The sequence below is a fragment of the Equus przewalskii genome, chromosome 13, assembly GCF_037783145.1.
Source record: "Equus przewalskii isolate Varuska chromosome 13, EquPr2, whole genome shotgun sequence".
Taxonomy (NCBI): Eukaryota; Metazoa; Chordata; class Mammalia; order Perissodactyla; family Equidae; genus Equus; species Equus przewalskii.
The window spans coordinates 9728781-9756239 of NC_091843.1; the positions used below are offsets into that span (position 1 = coordinate 9728781).

General features: G+C 51.5%; 2 protein-coding genes across 4 annotated transcripts in view; one reads left to right on the top strand and one right to left on the bottom strand.

Annotated features, from left to right (window-relative positions):
- KCNIP1 (potassium voltage-gated channel interacting protein 1) overlaps nt 1-27459 on the bottom strand; it is a 344476-nt gene that overhangs the window by 299242 nt on the left and 17775 nt on the right. The gene's annotated exons all lie outside the window — the stretch shown is intronic.
- On the top strand, nt 8880-26926 carry KCNMB1 (potassium calcium-activated channel subfamily M regulatory beta subunit 1). Of its 3 annotated transcripts, XM_070570366.1 has the most exons (5): nt 8880-9037; nt 11632-11721; nt 19702-19859; nt 21332-21503; nt 26399-26926. In XM_070570366.1, the coding sequence occupies exons 3-5, from the start codon at nt 19726-19728 to the stop codon at nt 26666-26668; spliced, it is 576 nt and encodes a 191-aa protein (XP_070426467.1). In that variant the 5' UTR covers nt 8880-9037; nt 11632-11721; nt 19702-19725; the 3' UTR covers nt 26669-26926. The 3 variants fall into 3 exon arrangements, with proteins under 3 accessions (XP_070426467.1, XP_008505618.1, XP_070426466.1); XM_008507396.2 differs by lacking the exons at nt 8880-9037; nt 11632-11721 and adding an exon at nt 16119-16302; XM_070570365.1 differs by lacking the exons at nt 8880-9037; nt 11632-11721 and adding an exon at nt 16199-16326.

Below are 27459 nucleotides of genomic sequence, written 5' to 3' on the forward strand. Positions count from 1 at the left end.
ATCTGAACCCAGACTGGCTCTGGAGTCTGTGTGCTAACTCTGGCACAACCTTGCCTCTGCCGAGCTTACTCCTCAGGGCTCTTTTGTCCCTGAGTTACTGACTCTGAGAGCAAGGCTGGGGGCTGGTGAAGTAACTCAGTCTTGTTGGTGTGCTAAGAGCAACTGGTGAGACAAGTTCATGAACGTGTCTAAGTTCACTGCCCTGAGGGCAACTCTTTGGGGTCTGAAGACCCTGAAGGAGTTCCTAGGAGAGTCTCTGTATGGACCCGTGTGGGTTAGGAACACACTCTCACTCAGCCAATCAGGGCAGTGGCTGATGCCGTCAAGTTTGAGATTGCAGCTGGAGGAGATGACCTGGTGGAAAAGGAGATGCATGGTCTTGAGCATGGGACAGACCGGAGTTTCTGTCCGGCTCTGTGTCTCCCTGCCCGAGTGAGCTGGGGTGCATTAGTCACTGCCTGAGTCTGCACATGAGCAGAGTTGTCATTACCGGGTGCCTAGAAAAGAGTCTGTCCCTGCTATGGCTCACACCTCAAAACCTACCTATCTACCTCACCAGCCACCCCTCCTGGCCCCTAGGCCCGCAGCCTCTCATCCGCATGAATGAAAGGGGCTCCCTGAGGCGTTCGTGCACGCCCAAGGCAGCATGTGCTGTTAGCGAGGACAGGCTCGCAGCCTTCCAGCGCCCGCCCTGGTGCTCCAGGAGTGAACGCTTCCAGGCTGCCAGACTCCCCCATCACCTTCCTTTTTATTTAAAACACTCACGCAGAGAGCCCCAGGCTGAATGAAGCGTGGCTCTGCTTCTCTTTTTCTGTATCTTCCTTTTTTCTTTTCAAAGGAAACTTTTTGACAAGGGCTGGGTAACGGCCAAGAAAGCCTTCTCCAGGACGCCAGAGGGCATTTAAAATACAGTTTTTCCTTTGCTCCAGTAAGAGCTATCAAAACAAAACGTTTGGAATTTGACTCCTTCCTCCTTGTCTGGCACACACTGCAGGGCCCTGAGGAAGGGCTAGGGACAAATGTGGTTCTGATGGGGGCGGTTTCTACCCTCCAAGTGTGGGTGCAGAATCATTCTGCTCACACCCGGCTCCTACGGAGTTACATTGCAAAGAGCCCCTTCAGTCAGCAGTTGAGAGCAGGTTACAGGGCGGCCTGGCTGAGCCCTGGAGGGGCCCTGAGGGGTGATGAATGTGCTCACACTCCAGTGACTCATCTCCTTCTGATGGCCCTGCCTTGCCTAGGGAGGCCCCCATAGCCAGCGACTGTCTATGAGCAGTTCTCACCAGCCAATGATTCTAATCTCCTTCCATCATCCACTGGCCATCAAGGATGAACAATTTCCTCCTCCAATTAACGCTGTCCACCACTGACTACTGGGGGATTTCAAAATGGCAAAGCAACAAAATGACACCAACAGTTGGCATTTGGGTTCTTACCTCACGAATTGTTCTAAGTGCTCTACTCATATGATCTCCCTTGATCTATCTCAGCAGCTAGAATCTGTTATTCTTCCAGTTTATAGATGGGAAAACAGAGGCTCAGAATAATTAAGCCACTTGCCTTAAGTTACGCAGCTGAACAGCTTGGGAGCCAACAGAGCCCGCACCTTTGAGGTGCTACCTCCCAAACTAAGATGCCACCCGTGGAGGTCACTCTCCCCCACCCCGCTGAGGACAAGACAGTGTCCCGAGCAGCAGTGCAGTTTGTATCCTTCAATCCACTACTCTTGAGCAAGAATACGGCCCATTTTCAGAGCGGACTCTCGTCCTGTCAGGGATTTCTGTGAGGTTTACCCTGCCTTCAGGAAGCATGTGCTCTAGGTGAGAAGGCAAGATTAGCAAAAATGAAATGATGAGGGAAACAACACAAGGTGCATCCTGAAATACGTTCCATAAATTATGAATATTATGGGGCCTTCTTTCCAAAATGCATTTTATAGGAATGCAGTTGCTTGGAGTGTTAATATGTCTTCTAAAACACATTCAGGGGTCAGAGTTCATTTGGGAGGCATTGGGCTAAGAACTGTCCATTTTATTTTTCTACTGCAGGACTTCTCAGGACCTTTACTCTCCTAACCTGTGTGAGACTCTCCACACTGCATTTCCTTAATAACGAGACACCATCGGTTCTAAGAGGCACCATTTATTCAGTAACCACTTTCCTAGGAAATAAACATTTCGTGTTTGATAGATATCAACTATAAGACACGTGCTGATTTCCAAAGCATTAATGTGTGGAAATCAAAGAAATGTGTTCTCAGGCAGGTCTTTCCCAAGGCTTTGGAAAGAAATCATCTTATGCAGAATGAGTACTCCTCAGAAAAGGCTTTGGGAACCACAGGATGGAGGCGAGAACTGCCTCTGAGGTTGGGTAGCCATGGAGACATCAGGGGAGGCAACACTGAAGTGGGTCTCAAAACCTGGGCAGGAGGGATGGAGGGGAAAGGGGCAGGCAGGACGGGGAGGGTGCTGGGGCAATAAAAAGCCGCCTCCTCCCGGCATGATGGGGCCCGCAGGGACGAGGAGGATGTTCTCAGGATGTGCCCCACCGCCAGCCGGCCACGCCTGCTGATAGTACAGGACAAGCGGCCGTGGACCCCGCCCTGGGGACCTCAGTGAAACCAACAGCTTCAGCCCTGGCAGGCAGGGCTGTGGCAGGGAAATGCGGGTGCTGAGAGCCCAGAGAGGGGCCCTCCTGGCTGAGGAGTGGTCAAGAAGGCTTTGGGGAGGAAGTAGCCTTTAAGGGGAGGCCTGAAGGGTAGGGGGAGGTGAACAATGTTAGTAACAGCAGCCTAGACGCTGGGGTAGAGAAAAGGGCACTGAACGGCGTCAGGTCAGGCAGTGCCTTGACAACCCTGGGAGGACACATGGATCTCACCTTGCAGGCAGTGGAGACATGGCGTGGGGTTAAAGCCCAAGGGCTCTGCAGACAGGCCACACTGAGTGCAAATCCTGCTACAAGCTTCCCAACTGTGTGACCTCGGGCAAGGTGCTTTCCAGCGCTGAGCCTCAGCTTTGTGATCTGTAAAATGGGGAGAGCGACTGTACCTATGGCAGAGTTGTTGTGGATTATATAGGAAAGTGTATGCCAAGTGCCTGGTGTAGAGCAAACTATCGCTATTAATCGGCGTTGGCCCTGGTCCGAGAGTTTGAGTCTGGCTCCATCACATGTTAGTTGGGGGCCTGCTCACCTCACTGCGCCTCCCTTTTCCACCTGTTCAAAGCAGAAGATGATATCTGTTCAACCTCCCAATCTGGGATTTTTAAAAACTAACTTTTCGGTTACACTCAGTACTAAGAGACAAAAAAAGGTGTCAGTCAACGCAGGCATTATCCTGACTCTTTCTTTCTAAATTCCTCCTCTTTCCTAGATCTACAAACCTTCCATCCATTAACATCAATTGTACCCTCCTTAGTTCGGGGAAGCACTTGCAAACCCCATCCTTCTCATCACACAACATGATGGGGAGACAGATGCTGCCCTGGGGTCCTTACCCGCAGTGCCTACGCATCCCCGTCAGCAACACGCGGTCCCGCCCGCGCTCCACCACTATGAGCTGGTCTGTGGTGTGACCACAGGGCAGAGGGCTGCTGCCCTCCAACACAACCTCAGACCCCAGGCCACCTCCCAGCTTCAGCCCCTCAAATTCGTCTCCATGCTCCACGCTGCTCTCAGGACTCCATCAACTGATTATTTCATAGGCTGAGCACCTCGTGAGCAAGAGGAGAACAGCATGAGCTGTTTTTTCTTGAAAAGTCAATGAATTGTTTAAAATACTGCTAGGCTTAGGCGAGTAAGCTGATGGCACTGCCTCACTTGGGGCTTTTATTTGGGGTCTCCAGTCCTGGGACCTCCTGCTGTCGCTCTCTGTAGAGAATCATGGCACAGACTTGGGCACGTGGCCTTCCCTCCTTTCTGGCCTTGGACCTCACAAATGTGGAAGGCCTGGGGTTCTCCAAGCTCTAGCAGGGTCCTCTCTGTCAGGGTCCTCCTGGCTACAGGGGAGGTCCTGGAATCGGAAGGAGGAAGAAGCCTGAGAAAGAGAGAGAGTGAACCCTGTGTTTTCACCCAGCTGGGCCAACAGGAAGAAGAAAGAGATGACGTGTGGGGCTATGGAGCAGGCTTTTCTGCATCTGTGGCCAGCTCGCTGGCTCCGGTCCTCACTGAACACCTTCCAGGCCATGCTGTCTGGGACACGTCACTTCTCTCTTTGTGTCTGAGTCACTTTGTAAACTCAGTACGTGCAATTATTACTCCCTGCCATTTATTGCCAAAATCCTCACAATAACCCTTACGGATTGCTATGTCTATTTTTGAGATGGGAAAACTCAAGCATGGAGAGGTGAAGTGACTTGGCCACATTTACAAGACCAGTAATGGGTGGAGTGGAGATCTGAGCCTGGGTGTGCAAACTCCAGAGCCTGTGAGCTCAGACATGATGCACACAACCTCTCCCACTTACTCCTCCCTGCCTCATCCCAAGGGCCGGTCCCTTTGAGCTCCAGAGAGCCCTTTCAATGTCTAGACCCACATATCTGTGATTTCCCACGAACATACCCCAAATCTCTCTTCCACCAACTCATTAGTCATGGTATCCCAAACTCCCCTAGGTTACGCCCATGTGTTTTAGAAGTCTTCAGTGAAGCTGTAAGTCTGTTATCTCGAGGAAAGCGTTAGTAACCATGAATACACTCATTTATCTGATCAGTTAGCTGGTATTTTAAAAGCACAAGGAACTGAGGAAATAGCAGAGGAGGCAAATAAGTTTTGAGGAAGTGAAAGAGGGTGTCCCTGGCTGAGAGGTTAAGCCCAAGGGAAACGAGGATGGAGGGCGCTTGAACCCCGAGGCTCCAACCGGAAGTAGGACCGACCTCAGTGTTGCCAATGGCTTGGGGTTTCCATGAGGATCACTCGGATTCATGGTTGAGCAGGGGCTTTGTACACAGTTGTGGAAGGGGTTGCCGGAGCCAGGCTGGCACGGGAGCTCGTCTGTGGTCCCACCTGCTGCCCAGCCCAGGTGCAGCTGGTGCAGCTGGTTAGAATTGCTTGTCCAGGAGACACGTTATTCAGTCTCTCGTAGACAACGGAGATTGCAGGGGCCTGACTCAATTGTTATCTGCCACAAGGTTGACCCTCACACTCATTGAGGATGCTAATGTTGCCCAAAGGAGAGCATGCCCAGCCTGTGCTTCGCTCCAGCTCCTTGGCTAATGAACTGGGAAACAAGTGGATCCTAGGGAAGCCAGAATTATACTTTTATATATTTATACTTTTTTGGCTCCATTTCTGGGAGCCTATTCCAATGAAACAATAAAAATTACAGCAATAACTACGAGCATAAAGATGTTCTGTGCAGCCTTATTTATCCCCAAGAGAACTGGAAGTAATCTTGATGTCCAACAATTGAGAGATAGTTGAGTACACTGTAGTCTATCTACCTTCAACCACTATGCAGGCAATATAAACAATGTCACGAAGACTTTGTATGAATAAGGGAAAATGATTATAATGTAATAATAAATTAAAAAATAGAAGAGCACAAAACTTTATGCAATCATGGTAGATTGCAAAAATGGCCACAGTATTTTGTAGATCCTTCATCAAGAGATGACCTGTCCTTACCCCTTGAATCTGGGCTGGCCTCTGGTCAGCTTGGACTGATGGAATATGGTGTCAATGACATGGTACAAGTGCCACACCTGGGCCTTGAGAGGATTTGCAGCTTCCGCTTCTCCTACGGCTCTTGGAACCAGCACCATGAGAACAGACTCACCTAGTCTGCTGAGAAATATATCGTACAGTCACCCCTGTGACCCCAGCTGATGGCCAGCCAAGCATAGGACATGCATGAGTCTTCCAGGGCTAACTGACTTCAGGAAATGAGTGAGCTCAGCTGAGATCAGCCAAGTCCAGATCAGACAGAAAGACCACCTGGCAGAATCACGAGCCATTGTTGTTGCTAGATTTGGGGGTGGTTTGTTACACAGCAATGGAGAACTTGTATACCAGTCTATGATGGTAATTACGTACAGAAAAACCATTTATAATGGGGGAAAAAAAAACCCTGGAAGAAAAGATTCCAAAATGCAAATAGTGGGTATATTAAATAGTAGAATTACAGAAGAATTTTTAAAAAATTATTTCAAATTTTTAAGATTATGCTTAAGCTATTTACAGTGAAAAATACACACACCTTTTAAAACCTGAAAGCAGGAGCTGAATTTTCCTCTGTGGAGGGTTCTAATTCCAACCTCCCTGGCGTGTTTGTATTTAGAGCTGGGACCCCATCATCAGTCTGCCTACACCAGACATAGGAGGAGACTTGAGCTGTGTCCTCCACTGTAGGGCCAGGACAGTGGGCTCCAGAGGGCTGTCCCCAGGCCCACTCGGACTCTCCCTCAGGGGCTCTGCAGTGGGAGCTTGGGAATGGTTCTCTGGTGTTTTCAGCAGCATACGCAGCTGCCCTCTCTGCATCCCTGTGGCACTCAGGGTCCATACAGTGCAGTCAGGCCCACACCCCGGGCAGCCTTTACTTGTTTCACTGAGCTGGCCGAGGAGGATGAGCCTGGCATTAGAGTGTGGAGGCCAGGACCCAAACTACAGCTCCGTTCTTCCTGGTTGCTGCATTCATTTCTTGGTGCCTACTATGCTTCCGGGCCTGCACTGGGCCTGGACATTCAGAGATGAACCAGCCACCGTCTCTGCCCTAAGACAGGACTTAGTCTTGTGGGTGAGACCGGCATGCTCAAAAGCCAAAGTTAGGGTAACCACACAACTTACTGTTTAAACTGGGGCATTTGGGGAGTGAAAGGGTGACGGGAGTAAACAGGGGCTGTCCGGGGCTAACAGGGACCTGGGGTCACATTCCCCAGACTCCAGTCTCCTCACACGGAGTTGCAGTCAAGAAGTGCAGTCCAGCAAACAAAAGGAACTTAAACAAATTCAAAAGAAAATCGCTGCTTTCCTTTCAATGCATGAAAGTGGATAACATTCATAATTCACAGTTATGCTTCTCTGCTTTTCCTCTGCTCCTGAATTTCTCCTAACCAAAGCTGCTCCCAAACCCCTCACACGTCTAGCCGGAGAACATTTTCTAGGACAACAGGCCACGTGGATTTTCTCTCTTTCCGCCACCTCCTCCCTTGTCAGCTCTTGGCTCTCTGTTACCTCTCTGCCTCCTGCCTCTGCAAAGGCAGCCCCCCCACCCTCCAGAGGGACGTGGGGAGGGGGAGGAGGAAAGAGTCAAGGACAAAGGACTGTCTCTTTAGGAGTGGGGAAGGAACAGGGAGGCCCAGGTAGATAAATCTTGTTAATCTTATTCCTGGCACACACACAGACAAATGACATGTAGGTGCCAAGTTCAATGGCAGAACAGGCCCACAAGAATCCAGCTGACCCTTAAGAAATATTTAATGAATGCTCTGTGACTTTAGTCAAATTGCTTCACTCTTCTGAGCCTCAAATTCCTCTTCTGAAAAATAGGTAAATGAAAGAATGAATTTATATGAGTGAGTGAGTGAGGAATAAATGAATGAATGATACATCCATGTATCCAATGATACAGCAGTCATGGTCTGCTGACCAACAAAGTTTGATGCTTCCACGCTTACCCACCCAACACAATGTGATATTCAGGCCGAGAACCATCTCCTCATCCAGGACTACATTTCCCAGGATCCCTTGCAGCTGGGTGGGACCATGTGACTAGTCCTCAATAATGGAATGTGAGGATAGTTGTGCATGTTACTTCCAGGCCAAAGTGGTTAAGTTCGATCATCTATATTCTCTCTCTGCAACCACTCCTTCCCCACATCTACCACCTGGATGACTCTGGGGTGAGCTCAAGGCCACAAGAGAGTGGAGCCACAAGAGGCAAGCAGCCTGATTTCCCTAGCAACCGCCTAATGGAGAGCCGTCCAACCAGAAGCATACATCCTGGACTTCCCACGCGTAAGAAATGCATTGTTACTGGGGAAAGCCATTAAAATCTTGAGGTTGTTGCAGCAGTTAATCCATCCTGGCCGATTCACCTCCTTCTCAGTGTTGTTACTTAGATTAAATAAAGTGAGCGTGGTGGCTTGAGTGGTGGCCCTCCAAAAGATATGTCCATGTCCAAACCCCTGGGACCTGTGAACGTGGCCTTATTAGGAAAAAGGGTCTTTGCAGACGAAATTAGGTTAAGGATCTCAAGATCCTCCTGGATTACCTGGGTGAACCTAAATCCAATGATAACTGTCTTTATGAGACAGAAGAGTGGAAGACACAGGCAAAAGAGGAGAAGGCCATGTGAAGACAGAGCAGAAAGGGGCGGGATGCAGCCAAGCCGAGGAATGCCTGGGGCCACCAGACGCTGGAGGAGGCCAGGGAGGACCCTCTTCTAGAGACTTCATAGGAAACGTGGCCTGCTGACTCCTTGATTTCAGACTTCTGGCCTCTAGAACTGTGAGAGGATGAATTTCTGCTGCTTTAAGCTGCACAGATTGAGGTAGCTTGTTACGGCAGCCACAGGAAGCTCATGCAGTGCGGTCTGTAGGGGGCCTGCTCCGTGCCTGGCTTGAAGAAAATGCTCCGTCAATGTGAGTTAAAAAAACCCACCCTTGACCGCCTCTATGGTTTTCTCCTTGGGGACAGGGTCTTCTGGGAGATGGTGTCCCCTGAGAGCAGGACAGTCCAAATCAATCTTGTCGGCTCCCAGAGAAGGTTCTAGTGAAGCTCATGATGGTATTTGCACTGAGAATAAACATAGATCTTGAGCTTGTGGGAGCAATGTTCTTCTTTATGGAAGACAGACATACATTTTCATTAATTTGTAACAACGGGGATTAAAACGCCTCTCTCTGCAGCAGCGCTTTGTAAACGTGTGCAGGAAGCGGTTGCTGGGACGCCCTCCCTGCGGGCAGCCCAGGAACCAGCCTCAGGTGCAAGGGGCGGCTTCCCCCTGGAGTCCTGGCTCCGAGGGAGTCACTGGCTGAGGCTTGGCCAGGAGCTTCCAGAAGGCCGTTCTGAGTTCCTCCCCAGGCTGAGGAGAAGGTGTCAGGTAAGCCCTCCCAGGACCTGATTCAGAGAGGCCATGACACAGCAAACAGAAGTCACCCCGGGGCAGCAGAGTGGCAAAGGAGTGGGAACACTGCAGCCTCAAAGCCCCTGTCGTGCAGGGAGGTGGAAGCGGGTGGGCCAGGGAAGCTCATTCAGCCCTTGGACCCCGTCCTGATCACTCCAGGGCATCACAGAGCAGCCGATGCAGATTGGGGCCCTGCATCTTGCCAGAGAAAAAGGAGAATCAAAAAGTCCTTAGCAGGGACTTCTCATTCGCTCCTGTTCACACACAGGAGACATGCAATGGACATGCGCCGAATGGCCGGCGAAGGAAGGGATGGATGGAAACCAAGCGCTCGCTATGTGCAGGCACTGGGCGACTTGCTTTCATTGGCTTTCTTCCTTTAAATCTTTAAAAAAGGAAATTTGGGACAAATAAGATGTTTTGCTTCCAATAAGCATATGAAGAACTGTTCAATCTTTGCTGGTAATATAGGCAAAGCAAATTAAAACTGGGACTAAAGATTTTTCACCTAGCCATAGTCAACTATTTCTAAATTTAACAGAGTTAAGTATTGGTGAAGATGTGTGGAATCAACTATCTTATGTACTGGCTGTGTACATATATTTACCGATTGGTATAAATGTTCTGGAAAAAAGTGTACAATAAGAATCAAAATCTTAAAAACTTAGAAACCCTATGCTCTAGAGTTTTTGCTTGAAGCTCTGGTCTTTATTCTAAGGGAATAGTCAGAAATGGGGTAAAATTGCCTGTGAAGAGTACTGAATGCAGCACTGTTTATGTCACCTGAGTTTCCTCAGCTGGAGGCTACAAATGAGCAACATTTATTTTGTTATACGAACGTTTGGGCTCAGAGGCCCCCTCTGTGCAGCTTTCAGATCCCACCGATACTTCTGGGGGTTTGCAGGGAGCCCCCCGTACACTCAAGCACTCTTTGCTGTGACCTACTTGTTGGTTCTCCTGCCCAAAAACCACCTAAGGGAGATGGACTCACGTCTTCCTGTGCGCCACTCTAGACCTGCTGCCCGCTCTTCTCCAGACTGTTCTCGGGCCTGGAGGCTGACCACACGGACTACAGCAACAGCGTCCCTCCACCAGGTGGATTCAGCCATTGGGGGTCAGGAGATCAGAAGAGGGTCCCCGGACAGTGAGGTCAGCTCTCCATTCTCCAGCTCCCCGGCTGAAGGTCTCCGGCTGGAGGCACCCCCTCTCAAGGAGACTCTCTTTCTCATGGGGGACACAGCTCCCTTTCCTCTCCCACAGCCCAACATTGCTAGCTCCCGGGGTACTACTCTATTCCCTGTTCTTTCCTACTCCCGGTCCACGGCTTTGTCAATAGTTTCTAAAACTTCCTCGATTTTCCCAATTTGAGTGTGCCCTCTGAAGTGGTGTGCTGGACAACCAGCTCTCCAAAAAGCAAAAGCCCTGATTTGCAGTGTTTGTAGGTTTCCGTGGTATAAATACTCCCATTGTGGCCGATTTCCAGCTCCCAGTGGTTTAACGACGGGCTGGCCAAGGCTCTCACAGAGCTGGTGGGAGCAGCTCCAGCTCACCGTGGCCCTGCCTTTCCTGCAGGACCTTCACTGGTGCGGCAGAGTCGGGCCACTGCCTCTGCTGCAGCTGCCCTAAAGGCAGATGCGGACTCCCCTTCTTGGGGACCACTGCGTGGCTGTGAGCCCTCCCTTCTCATCACCCCAGAGTCTGAGTCCCTCAGACTACGGTGTGAAAAGAGCTCCATGAGCTGACATCTACATCTCCCCAGTGCCATCCCCCTCACCCCCTCAAGGCTCAAATCAGGCCCGGGCACGGCTAGGAAACTGACACCTGCTGCCATCTTCCACTTCTACAGTTCTCTCAGCTCTATCCCCAGGTTCTGGCCATCACTTGTGTCCTTATAGATCCGACCTCCCCCGTGCCTGTCAGTTCATGGAAAATAACATGTGGTGCGAGTGAGGGCGAGGATGGGAACGAAACAGGTCTGCTGACAGGCAGAGGGCGACTCTGAGTTCCATCAAACACAAGCAAACAAGCAGGCAGCGTTCCCAAATCTCCAACAACGGGGCTTCAATTAAAGATGTTATGGTTTACTCACACCGTGGAATACTGTACAACCTTTCTGAAAAATGTTTTATGGTATGAGAAAACGATTAACAATATTCTGTTATATTAAAAAGCAGGAGATTTTTTTCTAGTCAAATGCTACAACATCCATGAACCTTGAGGACGTTATGCTAAGTGAAATAAGTCAGTGATAAAAGGACAATTACTGTGTGGTTCCATCTATATGAGGTATCTGAAAGAGCCAGACTCACAGAAACAGAAGGTGGAATGGTGGTTTCCAGGGGCTGGGGGAGGGGAAACGGGGAGATGTCATTTAATGGGTATAAAGTCTCAGTTTTGCAAGATGAAAAAGTTCTAGAGATCTGTTGCACGACGATGTGACTGGAGTTCACTCTACTGAACTGTACACTTAAAAATGGTTAAGGTGGCAGAAATCATTCTAAAAAGCAAGTTTTTTTTAAAATAGCAAACAGCAAAACCCTAATATTCTCTGTTGATTCCTTTGGTGCTAGAGATGCGACAGTGAAGAGGAACAGCTCTCGCCCCGGATCTCAGGGAGCTGTTCTCCAGCGGGGAGACCTGTTGAGGGAGAGCGCACAGGAGTAAGTGTAAAATTACAGAGAGAGGAAGTGCTCTGAGTGTGTGGCATCAGAGCCCTGCCCTGGCCCAGGAGGCGAGGAGAGTGGCTGAGGGAACAGGAAGTGAGGCAGGGCCCCCAGGACTGAGTCCTGTGGAAGGGGAAGAGCTCACTAGCCCTGGGGACAGACGAGGCATGCCCTCTGGAAGGAGAGAACTGGAGCATCCTTTTCGGAGTGTCTGCAAGCACACGTGCCCCTCCCCTTACCAACAATTCCCTCCAAGTGGTGAGGTTATCGTTGTGCCCTGTCTTCCTCCTGCACGTCCCTGTCGTCCAACTTTTCCACGGTGAACTGGATGATTTTGCAGTAAGGAAAAGGCATGAAAACCCCAACTTAGCGCACAGATGGACAGCAGCACTCTTTATTTATTTATGCTCCTCATTGTTTCAAAGACGATTTCAAGCCACTTAGAGTTATGTTAACAATATAGCAGGCTAAAATACCTTGGCACTAAGTAAAAAAAAATGAAGAAAAGAGCCGGAAAAAGGCGCCAGATATCTCTTCACTCACAGCCAGCAATCTCGCTCTGTTCCTCGTCAGCTCTCATCTTGCTGTTTAACTCAAATATTGTCATTTAATTGTCCTGTTTTATACTTTGTCTTCTTAATTCTGTTAAAAAGTCTTTCATTGTCATTTCCTCTGCCCTTTATTATTCTCTCTCCCTTAAAATATATCTTTTTGTTTCTTCCCTTGTGCCTTTTTGCAGTTTTACAAATCCATCCTGCCTTCCCCACAGGGAAGGGGCCACGTCTGATCCACCTCAGCACAGTGACATAGTCAGAGCCACCGCACAGTAGGTCCTCAAATGTCTGTGAATGAATGGCTTAGCCAGGACCGAGGGTGACTCACACCAGCTTCCAACCACACACAGGAGGTGACACACCCTCAGCACGGCTCAGGATATGGTTGCCAATTTGATTTATGGGACTTATTATCCAAAGCGGTGGCAGAGAATAGATATTGATTCAAAAGAGTTTAAATAAATAAGTGGATGCACAATCCAGAAAACACTATAGACCGAGGAAAGGGGGTTTGTAAGGCAGCTGAAGCAGATGTCATAAAGAAATGTTGGTCCTCTTGAAAATTGCCTAGGGCAGTCATGGAGGGACAGGATGGGCTATGGAGTCAGCAAGCACGGGTTGACATCCAGGCTCCATCACTTCACATGCCAGGGGAGTGACCTTGGGCAAATGACAGACATAAGAAGATCTCTTATGAGGATTGTGGAGAGGAATGTATGTGCATATGTGTATGCATACGTGTGAGTATATACACAGGCGTATGTGCATTCATATATGTGTATGTGCACACGTAAATGCGTATGTCTGTGTAAATGCATGTATGCATGTGTGCATGCATATATGTATATATGCACGGTGTACGTATATGCATGCATATGTGCGTGTGCATATGCGGGTGTACATGTGTATGCATATGTGTGCATATGTGTATCTGTGTTTGCATGTATATGCATAAGTGTGTATGTGTATGCATGTGTATATGTATATGTACCTGCACATGCATATGGCTCATGTCCTGGCACACAGTAGATGCTTGATAAAGGAAAATGCCCTTCTCTATCACTGCCCTTCTAGTCCACTGGTACAGCAGTGAGCAACCTGATGTAAAAGTATGTAAAGCATTTCTAAAGCTTCCCACACAACACTTCATATGGTAATCTCAGGCTTTTTAATTCCCACTGATTCAATACTGCCACTATCACCAGCAACAAATACAGTTTCCATTTTAAATCACTTACAACGTGTTCCAGTTTCTATGGCCGCATAGCAAATTCCCCCAGAAGATAGTGGCATAAAACAGCCATATAATTTGCTCATGGATTTTGCAGATGGGGAATTTGGAGAGAGCACATAGTGGGTGCCTGGTGTCTGCTGCGTGATGTCTCAGGCCTCAGCTAGGGGCCTAAAGACCAGGGGCTGGAATCATCTGCAGGTGCCTTTGCTCACACGTCTGGTGGGAGATGCTGGTTGTGGGCTGAGAACTGAGCTGGGCTGTCAGCTGGAACACCCACATTTGGCCTCTTGGCTTCTTCACAGTATGGTGACTGGCTCCAAGGGCAGTGTCCTCAGAGAGGGTGCCCCGTGAAAGCTGTATCACTGATTATCACCTAGCCTTGGAGATCCCCCAGTGTCACTTCCACCACATTCTATCATCAAGGCAGTAACAAAGCTTTGCCCAGGTTGAAGGGGAGAGGACATAGACGCCTGTTCCCAACGGAGGAGTGTTGGTGTCACATAGAAAGAAGAGCACGTGGGATGGGAGGCAGGTTGGTGTGGCCATCTTTGGAAAATACACCCCGCCACACTATGCGTCAGGCAGCTGATGTGATCTCTTCTTCCTCACAAAACACCGAGGGTCTGGGTATAATCATCTCCATTCTAGAGATGGACAAACTGAGGCTCCGGGAGGCAAAGTGACTTGCCTTGGGCAATTTATTTAACCTCTCTGAAACTCGGTTACTCCCTCTGCAAGATGGGTAGAAAAATCTCTCCTGGAGCGGTTGACCGTGAGTCTGCGGGGCCTCTTCCTTGTGGGGTCGTTGGAAGTCTGAAGGAGGGAGGTGTTTTGTGATCACTAACACCTTGTGCTAAAGCAAAGCCCCAGTCTTTATCATCAGAGCATCATTATTCCCTGGTCCTCCATCTACAACCACCTGTCACACACAACCCCACCGCCAGCCGGGTTTTTATTCATGTACCTTCCAGAAAAGAGCTCGTCAAAGAGCTTGGTGGGGCTCACTTGGTGGAGCAGGAGAGCTCACAGGCCCCTTCCCTGCTCTTCCCATCTTCCAAGAGGAAGAGTACCTCGGGAAGAATGCTAGTGTTTGTTTATAAATTCCAAACGTGTGACTCTCAATAACTCATTTAGTCGATTATGAGCAAGTAGCCCCTTGGTCATACTTAATGGCCGGCTGTTGCACCGGGCATCTCGCCCCCAGGGGTGCAGGCGGAAGGACTGGCATTTTTGCATTAGCTCCTGGGCCCCAGCAGGACTCTCCTGGCTCCTGAATGGACCAAGGACCATCTTGGAAAATCACTCCTCTGGGGATTCATTCCAAGCCCTGTGTCCCCCATTGTCAACCCGCCTGCGTGCCCAAGGCTGTGACGATGCCCATTAAACAGACGATTTACTCCACTGTTAGTATGATTCGATTAGAAAAGAAGGGGGAACGGGACTGAGTGCAGGGGAGAGTGTCGAGGAGGCCTGGACAGCTGGCTGGCTGCCTCAATGCAGCGGGAGTTGGGGGGGCGTGGCACTCCAGCAGGCACGGCCCAGCTGCCCCCACCTCCCTGGGGACGGGGGCCCTCGGGGTGACTCCAGATCCTCGGATGGCAGGAGACTGTATAACGGAGGGGAGGTTTTATGTCTCAGAGCAGCACCGGGCTCAGCAGAGACAGTGGGGCTGCGCAACCTGGAAGGGCCAGCTTTGGATCCTGCTCCAGGCCTTGGAGCAGGGCAGCTGCGGACCAGTTACTTAAGGCCTCCGAGCCTCAGTTTCAGTTTCTGCATCTGCCCATCGGGTAAAAGAGAGCGGTAGAGACAGGCTAACTGCCAGCATCATGCCTGATGCCCAGGAGAGGCCCAATAGATAGGGTTTGTTGTTGTTGCTGACTTTCAATCCTTACAACAACCACTTTGCAGACGAGGAAACAGAGGGAGATCTAGAAACATGTTTTTACTTGCAAATGCTGATGTTCACTCGCCTTATTAATGGGAACAAATCTCTGCTCATGAGCCCAAACCATACTTCGACAGTCTCTGGCTGGCTGGAAGCAGCCGTGGAGCTCTCACTGCTCCCACCTTCTGCTTGGTTGGTCTTAAAAGGTGGGTTCTCTTCCCCTGCCCCAAATCTCCACCGTCTCTAAGCCTCATCACTACCCGGAACAAAGTAAATTTGAAAAATGCCAATAGCACAGATGAGAAAACCAAGGCTCAGAGACGTGCTGTGACCTACCCAGAGTCACAGAGCATGGAAGTAAGGGCAGGAGAGGTTAGCCGCTCCAGTGGGGATGTGCCAGACTTCAGAGGCTGACAACCCCAACCTCTCAAGCTTCAACTCCTCCTCCCTCCCCCACATCAACAAAAGAAAAAGCATTTCACATTCCTGGCATCTCTGCCAGCCCAGAGAGACTGAGTGAAGAAGAAACGTTTCTAAATATTCCAGGATGGTCTTTCCCGGCTTCTCAGTTTTACTGTCGGTTGCTGTTTGAAGCCTGTTTCCCATGAGACTCTGGAAGATGCAGGTGCAGGGGCCCGGGCAGCAGCTGCCATCCTCTGTCCTCCGGGCTGGGTACCTGCTCCCCCGAGTTTTGTCCCCGGCTGTGTGCTCAGACTTGACCATGTTTGGGCATGGAGACTCGTCCCGGATGGAGACCAAAGGCCGCTTCCCTGGAGACTGGAGACGGGCGGGAGCCCAAGCTTCCTGCTGGAGCTCAGGCGGCCTCTTTTAGGGTGGGGACTGGGGGCCAGGCAAAAGGAAAGTGTCTGCCTGTGGAAGACTCGGGGGCACCCACTGGGGAGACCGTGAGTACTGAGCGGAGAGCACTGGCAAGTGGTTTCTCCAAAGACGGGCTGGAGGGGAGATCTTTGCGTGGGAGGCCATAGCGGGAACTCCCTTCCTCTAGAGGCTGCGTGTCAGGATTCTGGGCTCCAGGGGGGCAGATGTCAGTGTCGCTTGGGACTGGAGATCCTGGTCTCTGGGCCTGTGGTCTGGTGGCCAGCTGGGAGGGGGCCTCTGTGGCTGGGTCGTTCTAGGAACTCCCTGTCTGGCCCTCAGGTCCCAGCTTCCAGAGCAGCCAGAGGGCAGCATCCTGGACATCAGGACCAGTCCTGGCACTTGTCACCTGGCGGGGGCGGGGGAGGGGGTGGAATGGGACAAAAACAGGCTCAACAAGACCACTGGAAACTTCTGCTCCAAACTTTGAGGGATCCCTTTGTTAATAGTAATAGCTAATATTTATTGAGGGTTTGTGCTGGACCAGGCACTGCCGTAAACACATCATATCTAGTACATCACTTGATCTGTCTCAGAACTCTCTGCAGCAGGTACTATTATTCCCGTCTTACAGTCACGTGCTTGTTAAGTGACAAAGCCAGGATTTGATCCCATGTCTGATGACCTCAGAATCCTGCTCCACACACCCTCAAATCCTTAAACACTGTACTCTATGCCCTGCCCTTCTAAGCAAAAGGACGTCAACCCAAATACCAGGTCACACGGTATCTTCCAAAATCCTGCCTTCCTTCACCTTTCTTTGTCTTTTCTGAATCCACCACAGACCCCAAGTGACTTTTCTAAATGGGCTGATATGTCCCAAAAGTCCAGAGATATTTAGCAACTCTCAAAACTGGGAAGTCCTTCTTAGAGTCTAACTGAAATCTCTCCTGCTGTAGTTGCAGCTCATCTCTTCCTGTGTAGGCCTGGGGGGATACCAGCAGTTCCTACCCTTCCTCCTGTGTGAAGGCTCTCACTGCGGATGTTGAATCCCAACTTCTTGCCCAAATCTTTTGTTTAAATAGGACCCCTGGCGTGATCTTAGGGGGATTTATTATGACTCTACAACCCACTCACTTGGTGTAGACAACAACCTCACCAGAGCATTGCAGATGAGTGAGATCTGCCTAAGCTGCAGGTTACAGACTTCTCTGTGACCAGGGAGCGTCTCTTCTCCTTCCCTCCTGAGTTCCCAGACCTGGTGACACCGGGGCCCTGCCTGTTCCAGTCTCGGGAGTGCCGGGGCTGGGAGCAGAGAAGGCAGTGCCCCTGGGACGTGGGGCTGATTAGCCCAGGAGGTAGGAGATGCGCCAAGGGCGACGCCCCGAGTATGCCTGACTCTCCCGGGAGGAGCTGGTTTTGTTGTGGGTACTCAGCCTGCATCCTCCAAGGCGGGATTCCCTGTTGGCCCCAAGTGACTTGTGTTCCTTGTCCCTGGGGTGAGGCCAGCTGCCAGTGACCCTTGGACGGCCCTGAGGAGGCAGGCCACTGGGGCTTTTTGCCCATCTCCAGGTGGTCATGCTCCTTTGCCTGCGAATCTGTGGGTGAGCTTGGTCAGGGGCACCAGGTAAACCATGATGTGGGCTGCCCTGTTCCCGCAGATCAGAGGACAGAGGGAATAGGATGGAAAGGAAAGGAACAGAACGGCCTTCTCCGCCAAGGGAAGATGTTGCTCCCTTGTGGTGTTGTAATGTCTCAGTCAGAAGGTAAAGGAACCCCACTTCTCAGTGCCCCAAATGGGGGAGGAGAAGTTTCATCGAGTATTGAGCCTGTCAGTCATCTTGGAGGGAGTGACAGGATTGTGTCCTTGGTGCCTGACCCTGGACGGGGTGGACAGGGTGGGGCAAGGATCTCTATTGGCCACTTGAAACTGTTCAAAAGTTAGGAGAGAAGCCTGAGAAGAACACAGGCACCTTTTCTGGAAACCCCTTGGGACTAACGGCTCTCTCCTGGACATTCACTAGTTTATAAAGATAACGTGTATGTTACTTTGGGGACCTGGCAGGGAAAATAAAGCCCTCCCTGATAGCTGGCTAAAATTTCTTTAAAACAGGGTATCCTAGAGAAGGAGCCTCCTGGCCCTAGTGTCTTTGGTAGACATGGACTATGGTGACATTAAACAAACCGATAGAAACAACCACAGAGAAATTTACTAGAAGGCAATGGGGCAACTCACAGAAGGGGAGGGGAGACCCACACAAGGGACGGAGGCCCCGCAGCCCTGTGGCTCCGGGCGGCACACAGGGCTCAAGAGTCACGCTCGTAGAGGGCATCTGGGGCGCCAAGCAGGGGCCGCAGGGCTCTGCTTGCGCTGGGTGAGGCAGATCCCTGGGGATAAACTGAGGGGCTGCTGTTGGAAGAAGCAGGAGAGAGGAACTTGCCAGCTACTTCCCCCCATGCTGCTTTGATCTGGGGCGGCCGGGGTGGCCCAAGCCCCCACATCAGAGAGCAGTTGCTGAGGCCACTTGATGCCTCTGCCCTCACTTGAGAGGGAGACGGCCCTTACAGGACCCCAACTGTGGAGACCTCCTGCCACCCCAGTGCCTGTGGCTGCCTTCTGGAGGCCCTGCTGCCCCTCTCTGCACGCTGCCCCCGGCCCAGCCAGCCCTGCCGTGGGACTGTTCCGGCAGAACTGTGAAACGCTCCAAGTTTTTCTGAGACAAGTGTCCCGGGAGAAGGTGCAGGACGTCCCACCTCTGCGGCTTGCTGTCTTAGTTTATCTCGTGGCATTAATGCCCTATTGCTGCGGGAACAACTCACCACAAACTTGGGGGCCCCGAACAACAGAAATCGGCTCCCACACAGTTCTGGAAGCCAGAAGTCCAGAATCAGCGAGGCATTGGCAGGGCTGAAATGAGCGCCAGCCTGCGGACGATAATCCATTGATTCTTGCCTCCTCTGGCTTCTGGTGGCTGCCTGCACTCCCTGGCTTGTGGCCGCATCACTCCAGTCTCTGCCTCCCTGGTCATGTCACCTTCTCTTCCGTGTCTAGTCCCCGTTTGCCTCTCTCTTATAAGGACTCTTATGACTACATTTAGGGTCTATGTGGATAATCCAGGATAGTCTCCTCATCTCAAGATCCTTAACTTAAAGTCTTTGCCACATAGAGCAACTTTCACAGATTCCAGCGCTGAGAACATGGACCTGTTGGGGGCCATTGTTGAGCCTATCATACTCTGCACGATCTTGGGCAAGTCGCTTCATCTCTCTGAGCCACAGGGCCTTCACCTATGAGTGGGGAAGGTAATGCTCGCCTCCTGGAGCTGGTGGGAGGCTTCCGTGGGGTCAAAGACGCCTTCTGAGGCTCAAAGCTCCAGATAAAAACAGGTGATGTTAGTATTTGAGCACCCTGCCCTCTCCTCTGCCCTCCCTTCCGTGGATTACCTGTCACCTGTGCCGATCTCACATGTTTGTCTCTGTGGCCCTAGAAATGACTGCTGTCCCCAGCGGACATGGGGAAGAAGCTGGTGATGGCCCAGAAGCGGGGAGAGACTCGAGCCCTCTGCCTGGGGGTGGCCATGGTGGTGTGTGCCGTCATCACCTACTACATCCTGGGCACCACCGTGCTGCCCCTCTACCAGAAAAGGTACCGGGCCCTCCCAGCCTGCCCCCATCCTCTAGCCTCTCTCTAAAGGGTCTGGTCTGTGGGAAACCTCAGCTCTCTTCCTACCCCGCCCCTTGACCCTCACACCAGGAAGGAAGGTCTGGACAGTCCTCATTCTGAGGGTCAAGGGTTCGCGTGCAGCGAGGGTCAGCTGGACCCGGCCCTGCTGGTCTGGGATTCTGGGACTCAGGGGCAACAGACATGGGAGGCCCTTATCACAAGAAACAGCAAAGGATCAGAGCAAATGCTCCCTCCAGTGCGAGCCTGATCCCAGGAGGAATCAGAGTCACGGGGTTTTGTAGCTCATCTGCACATCTGACTCCCCCTCTGAAACCTCCTGGTCAGGTGGGCTTCTAGCCCCCTGTCGAATATCTCAAGTGACGGAGAGCTCACTGCCTCACTGCACACACCATTTCACTTTTGGGCTTTTCTAATGAGTAGGAAGTGTCTGCATTGAGCCAAAATCTGCTCCCCTGGAGCTCTGCTCTGGAATCTCAGAGAATGTTCCATGCCCTTGCTCCCTGACATGTCAACCACTTGAGCTTTTAAAAGAAAAGCTGTGAAATTCCTGATCTCTGTTCTGTTTGGAACAAGCACACTCAGTTCCCTCAGCCTGTTCTTAGGATGAGTCTCAGACCCTTGCCTCTGGGCACGTTCCATCTGCTGACGGCCGCCTCCATATGGCAATGTGTCTCCCACCTGACAAATGGGGGATGGGTTACAATTGTTGGCTTCTGTGTTGAGGAGCCTTTTAGCCAATCCTGGGCCTGCTCCCTTCTTACTTTTCACAAGTCTGGAGCGATTCCAGGCTGGAATCTTACCCGAGTGAGGTACCGCTCAGACGGGCCATGTCCCTCCAACACATTATCTCCAGCTTAGCGCCGTCCCCATCAACTTCCCCACCCTGGCACAGATCAAGCCCCTCATCCATCTATTCTTTTTAGGGAAAAAGGCACAGATTCTGAAGCCACTTAGACCTGGCTTTAGGTCCTGCATGACCTCGGAAAAGCCACTTGACTTTTCTGAGCTTCTCTTCCACCCTCTGCAAGATGAAGATGATATGGATAAGGGGTCTCAGGCCTGGCTGCTCATCAGAATCACTGTGGGGAGCTTTTTAAAACAGACCAGGGCCTGGGCCTGACTCACCTTAGAAATTCTGACTCACTTGTTCTGGAGTGTGGCTTGGACACGGGAATCTTTTTAGAAGCTCCCCATTGTCTTGGGTGAGCAGCGTGTGAACAATTTACATAAATGATGTTCAAGAGGCCAACAAGCCTTGATATTCTGATTCTATGATTCCTCCCCAGGCCCAGGGACGCTGGGGTTGCACTCCTTTAGAGCTGGATGCTTATGGCAAGATAAGGGTACCAGCCCTGGGTCTCTCAAAGGGGTTCAAACTGGGTGCTCTGTGCCACAGCTTCTGAGACGTGTATGTGTGTGCGTGGTCTCCCCAGTGTGTGGACCCAGGAATCCACGTGCTACCTGATTGAGACCAACATCAGGGACCAGGAGGAGCTGGAGGGAAAGAAGGTGCCCCAGTACCCATGCCTGTGGGTCAATGTGTCAGCCGTGGGCCGGTGGGCTGTGCTGTACCACACAGAGGACACTCGGGACCAGAACCAGCAGGTACTGACTGGGGGCATGGGCACGCATCTCCTTAGCCCTGGCAGGTGTGTGGGACTGCAACTAACTGGCTCCCTATCCTCACTCTGGAGAGCAGAGGCTGAGAAAGGTGAGCCCACTTGACCAGGGTCCATAGCTGGCATGGGGTCCAGCCAGACTTAGCTCTTCCATGTTGGAGTCAGACAGACCTGGGTTTGAATCCCTGTTCTGCTGCTAACTGCTACGTGGCCTGGGGCAGGCCATGTAGCCCATCTAAGACTCAGTTTCCCCCTTTGGTGAAGTGCTATTGTGAAGTCAGAGACTGTATACCATGTGCCAATCTTGATGTCGGGTGGATAATGGGCGCTTAAAAAGCAGCAGTTGTTAGTGTCATTACTTCTTTCCATAAAGTGAGTCAGATGAGAGGCCAGACCCAGAGCTGACCCCACAGAGGGGAACCCTGTGACCTTCAATAACCCAGGCACCCAGGCTGGAGCAACCTCTGGAGGCCAACGCTGGAGGATTTTCCCATCACTGCCTCCCAGCAGCCCCTCTCCAAGCCCACCATGGTTGCTCCTCCTATAGGAAATACTAGTTGGCCCGTATTCATTCACTCATCCACTCATTCATTTGATGGTCATTGAACACTTCCTGTGTCAGGCTTTGGACTCAAGAGGAGAGAGCTCATACATGACAAGTACCTGGTAGGGAGGATTGGTGCCCTAGAGAGGAACAGGGAAAGTTGTGGGGTTAAAAGAAGAAGTGACATTTTCCAGCCAACAGTGAGGTGAGGGTATCAGAAAGGCATTCGGGTCAGGCTTTAAAAATCAGGCAGGTACTGGGGACACAGAAACACGGAGGGGGCATCCGTATCGAGGGCAGGGGGCATAGAATAAGGCACAGCAGAGGGAAGGGCAGGGTAGTGACGTGGATTCGGAGAGCCGCTGCAGAAACTGAGAGGTGATGGAGCGTGGTGGGGAAAGGCTGCAGAAAGGCACCAAGGTCTGTTCCCAGAAGACCTCCACACTCCCAAAGGGTGCGATTAAAATGCTTTTTTATGGTTGTCTTTTGGCTTTTTGTTTTTTGAGAGAAGCAAAACTTTAATGAAGAATGCTACAAGTTACGAATAATAGTTTCTATATTTTAAAAAAAGATTATGGAAAACACTTCACTGAAGTTCTTTTGCTAAAAACACAGTCTTTAGGCATGTCTGGGAGAGACAGCAACGTAAGAGTAAGAAAGGAGAAGGGATGTTGAATTCCAGTGCAAGACACTAACAGCACACGGCACACCTAGGGAGCAGGGGAAGCAAGCCCAAGGACAATGGAGTGAGGCATCTCGATTCAATCAGGATTTTTCTTTTACGCTTTAAAAGTCCAGCATTAGGAAGGGAATTGGAGGAAGGGCTAAGCTTATCTACAATCACCATTTTACCAAAAAACATGTGGCTTCAACCACATGAGACGCAGAGGTTAATCCTGCCGATTCAACAAACATGGAGAGCAGAGGCTGGGGCTGTCAGTCTCTGATTCCACAGGTCTGGTCTCGTCAGAGGGCTCGTGGTGGACAAGTTCATTTGCATCTGCATCGGAAGGCCGGAGCTCTCCCTGGAACAAGTTCATTCTAAACAACGCTCAGTGCTCTCGGTGCTGGTTTTAACAGGGAGCGGAGTCATAACAGGCTCCTAACCGACTCCACCGTTTCCTAGGAGAGGGTTCAACTGATTACCAGGGATTTAAATTCAAGCAAGCCATAAAGAAGGGAAACACTAATGATATTCTGACGCTGTGCAAGCTCCACGCCTGTTGTCTCTGCCAAGAACTACTGAGCTAGGGAGTTAAAATGTGATCGGGAAGCTGGGGCTCCTTGACTCTGGCTGTGCATTAGAACCCCCGGGGACTTAACACAAGCAGGGTCCTACGCCAGACCACCCAAGGCAGGATCTCAGGGCTCTCCAGGAGACTCCAAGGCTGGGAATTACTGCAGCGGGCGGCTGGGAGTCTTTAAAGTGTTCGGGGTCCCGGAAGCATGATTGAGCGGTGCAGAGGCATGTGGGGTTCAGTCACTGGGCGGAGAGGCGGGGCCACTGCAAACCCCCGGGAGGGAGATGGGGCCTGCAGCAGAGACGGGTGCTGACAATCAGTAGTGGGTGGCCGAGCAGAAAGAAAGTCACAGGGTGGGCTCACTGACAGTGCAGGGGGGTCCTGGAGAAGTGGGTCTGGACGTGCAACGTGGCTCAGAGCTGTTCTGTCACCACTAACATGACTCTGCCCCACCATGTGGAGACAGAGCCTCCAAGCCCCCTGCAGTGACCACTGGTGTGAGGGGGATCGGAGCAGGCTGGCGGGCAGGCTGCCGCCCTGATCCTGAGGGTGCCAGCTTGGAGGAGCAAGAGGCCAGATCTTGCCCTGAAATGAGCTGTCCACAGCTTGTGAGATGTGCCTCTGCTGGGCCCTAAGAGGACAGTGCTGGCTGGTAACTGCCAGCTGTGCTATCTTCTCTCCCATCGCACCCTGGCATTGCCAGGAGCAGTGCTAAGGGCAGGCTGCGCTCTAGTGGGACAATGGAAGTGTCCTTTGTGTTTTTACCATGCACTGCACCTTCTACCTGCATTCAGCTCTGGGGTGCAGGGGAGCCCGTGCTCTGGCCAGCTGGGTGTCCTTTGGATTCACGTGTGAAAGGCCAGGCAAGGCTCTTCCCCACCACTACTCACAGGCAGGGGGGCTCCAGTCTGCTCTCAGGTTTTCCCATAAGCCTTAGTCTGAGGCGGTTCTAAGCCCCTTCCCATGGGCTGTGCTGGGGATGGTGATGCCACGGGGCTTGGGGGTGAGGTTCGGTCATTTCAGACCTTTCAGACACTCGGGGGTAGCTTGATCCAAAGCAGGGGAGAGAGGTGCAAACAGGCCCCAGGCTTGTGGGGTTGGCCCTGCAGAGTGAACTCTTGTCCAGTGTCTTGCCAAAAGGCCAGCCAAAAGGATCCAGAGTAACCCCAAGCTGGCAAAAGATACAGTGGGGCCCAGGATGGGCACAAGCCCCCACCTGAGAGCTGGTCCATGGGCCCCTCCTTAAGGACGGAAAGATGGAGCCGTTGTTGCAATTTTATAGCTAAGTCACAATATTATTATTATTAATAATAACAGCATCTCTCATTTATTGAGCACTTACTATGTTCTGGTTTCTGTGCTAAGTACTTCACACGCACCATCTCTTCTAATCGCCGTGATGATTCAACTAGGCAGTCACCATCACAAATCCATTCTCCAAGGCTCAGACAGTCTGTGGTGTGCCAACGTCACACAACTTGGAACTGGTGGTTGAACCCAGGCCTATCTGGCTCCATAGCCACCCACACCTTTGCTCAGTGGGTTAGTTTACCCAAGGTCATAGTCAGAGGCATGGGAGAGACTTGGGTGAGGCCCTCAGCTCAGGATTCTGAATCCACCTGCTCCTGGGACCCTGTAGTGTCCAACAACTCTGAATGCCAGGTTCTTTAGGAGCCAGCTTCTCCCCAGCCTCAGCTGCTCCCCGGCTGGCTGGGGCCCTACTTCTGCATGCAGCTCGCCCACTTCTCACGCTGTCAGAACTCTGATGCAACCATCCTTTGCTCTGCTGTACTGAACCCTAACAGGGCAGGCAGCTTTGGGGGCAGGGCCTCATTCAAATCCACGGAGTAGCTGAGGCCTGGGGAGAAGCTGGCTCAACACGTTTATACATTTTAACCTTGGACATGATGCCCTAGGCTAGTGGTCTCAAACTTTCGTGCGTGAAGGAATCGCCTGATTGCTGGGCCCCACCCTCAGTGATTCAGAATGAATAGGAAGCTGTGCTTATGGTCAGCCCTCCAGGTAGTTTCTGCAGATGCTGTGGGGGGACTGCACTTGCAGAACATCTCCCAGGGGTTCACATAAACAACATTCAGACCTCCCGGCACAGAACAGAGATAAACCAGGGTCTCCAGCTTGTGCCTTCTCTGCGGCTCTTTCCAGCTGGACCTCATCTGACCAGGCCAGAAAGTTCCTAATAACAATGATCAGTGTCAGAATTAAATGTTTCCCGTGTTCTGCCTGCACAAAGCTCTTTTAAATGCATTCTCTCTTTCCTTTGAGCCCCAGTGTCAAATACCGGCTTGCCGACATCTTTTGTATGCCTCACACAGGGTTAGATCTCAAAGGGTTTTCAATTAGAACTTTTGCCAATATTTTTAAATTGCGAGTTCACATTAAAATGTGGTTTTCTGGCTTCTCTTGAAATGTCAGAGGTCTGGCTGCACCAGGTCCTCTGGATCGCACGGCGTCCACTGTTGAGAAGGAGCGATGACTGCTAGTCTGGAAGCGTCTGGCTCCCTCCGTTCCCCCACGCCCCACCGCTCCCTCGCAGTTCTCCCTGGCACCAAGACAAGGGTCAGTTGGCACCGGTCATCTATTCCCTCGCCCGCTTCGCTCTGGATGTTACCTGCAGGAGCCCTGTGGGTAACTGAGCAGTGATCTCTACCCTGAATCCTAACACAGAGCCTGGGTCACTCAGCCTGGGTCACTCATGGATCTCCTTAGACAGTTGAGTTTGAAGTCCTTCTTTAACAAATATCCTTTCAAAATCATATTGCTGTTAACCTATTTAAGCGATGACGATATCAAGGCTCAGAAAGGGCTGGCAATTTGCCTAAGGTTTTACAGCCAATGGGAGCAGAGTCAGGACACCAGCTGTGGCCCCTGACTCCAGGTGTGCAGCATGGACCCTGAGCAGCTCCAGGGCCACCATCCTACAAAAGACGCTGGGAAGGCGCCCTCTAGAACCGTGCAGTGCACAGCCTGCCAAGCTTTAGACAGACTCCTGACTCCCACCCAGGGGCCTGACTCTACAGCAGGCCCTAGGAAACAGGGATTTCCAACCCCATGGGTGCTCTTGCCTCTCCCCCACAGTGCTCCTACATCCCAGGCAGCTTGGACAACTACCAGACGGCCCGGGCCGACGTGGAGAAGGTCAGAGCCAAGTTCCACGAGCACCGGGTTTTCTACTGCTTCTCGACAACTCGGGAGAACGAGAGCAGCGTCCTGTACCGGCGCCTCTACGGGCCACAGACCCTCCTCTTCTCCCTCTTCTGGCCGACGTTCCTGTTGACAGGGGGCCTCCTCGTCATCGCCATGGTGAAGGTCAACCAGTCTCTCTCCATCCTGGCAGCGCAGAAGTAGACCTGTCGATGCCATTTACCTTTCCTGGGCCGTCTTTTAAAATAACCACTTAGAGTTAAGCCCACAAAAAGCTACTTGACCTTCGCCCAACCACCTTATAAGTAATAGGTGCTTGCTACCCTGCTCTCTATCTCCTGCTCCCTTGTGACCTGGGATGGAGGACTGCCCCAGGGACAGAGGACTGCCCTTCTCCTGGCTAATCACCCCTCTCTCCATCCCGTTTCTGGGATCTGTAAGTAATAAATCTTGTGAGTCTGCTTCCTTTGTGTGGGTGTATTGAAACTACAATTCAATCAAAACGACCCCACGGGTTTCACTTCCCCATAGCGGGAGCTCGCATGCGGGGGGAGCCACCACCACCCCTATACCTCCCTCAGCATGTTCTTAATTCAGTCATCAGCTCGGCTTCTCAACACACTAGCGTATCCAGAGGCAGGGTCTCTGTTCTTCCCACACCACACCCTGTGGACATGCAAAGCTCTCCCAGGTTCCATCAGATCCCCACTGGGGCCAAGAGGAGAGCCTGAGCTTTGCCAGTCTCCCCTGGCGCCCAGTTCCCTCTTCCACAGATGGGTTAGTTTATGGAGTATCTTCCTATCCACAGGGGCTTTCTTGGGTCTTCGTTACGTCAATTCAGACACGGAGCCCAGCTTCTCTCTAGACTCCCCAACTCATGTAAGGCACACGTTCATCAGCTGGCTTCCTTGAAGTCTTCAGGAGACAGAGAAGGGACGGATGCAGATGCAGAGCAAACAGCTCCCAAATGAATGTGGACAGAGGTGGTGATGCGT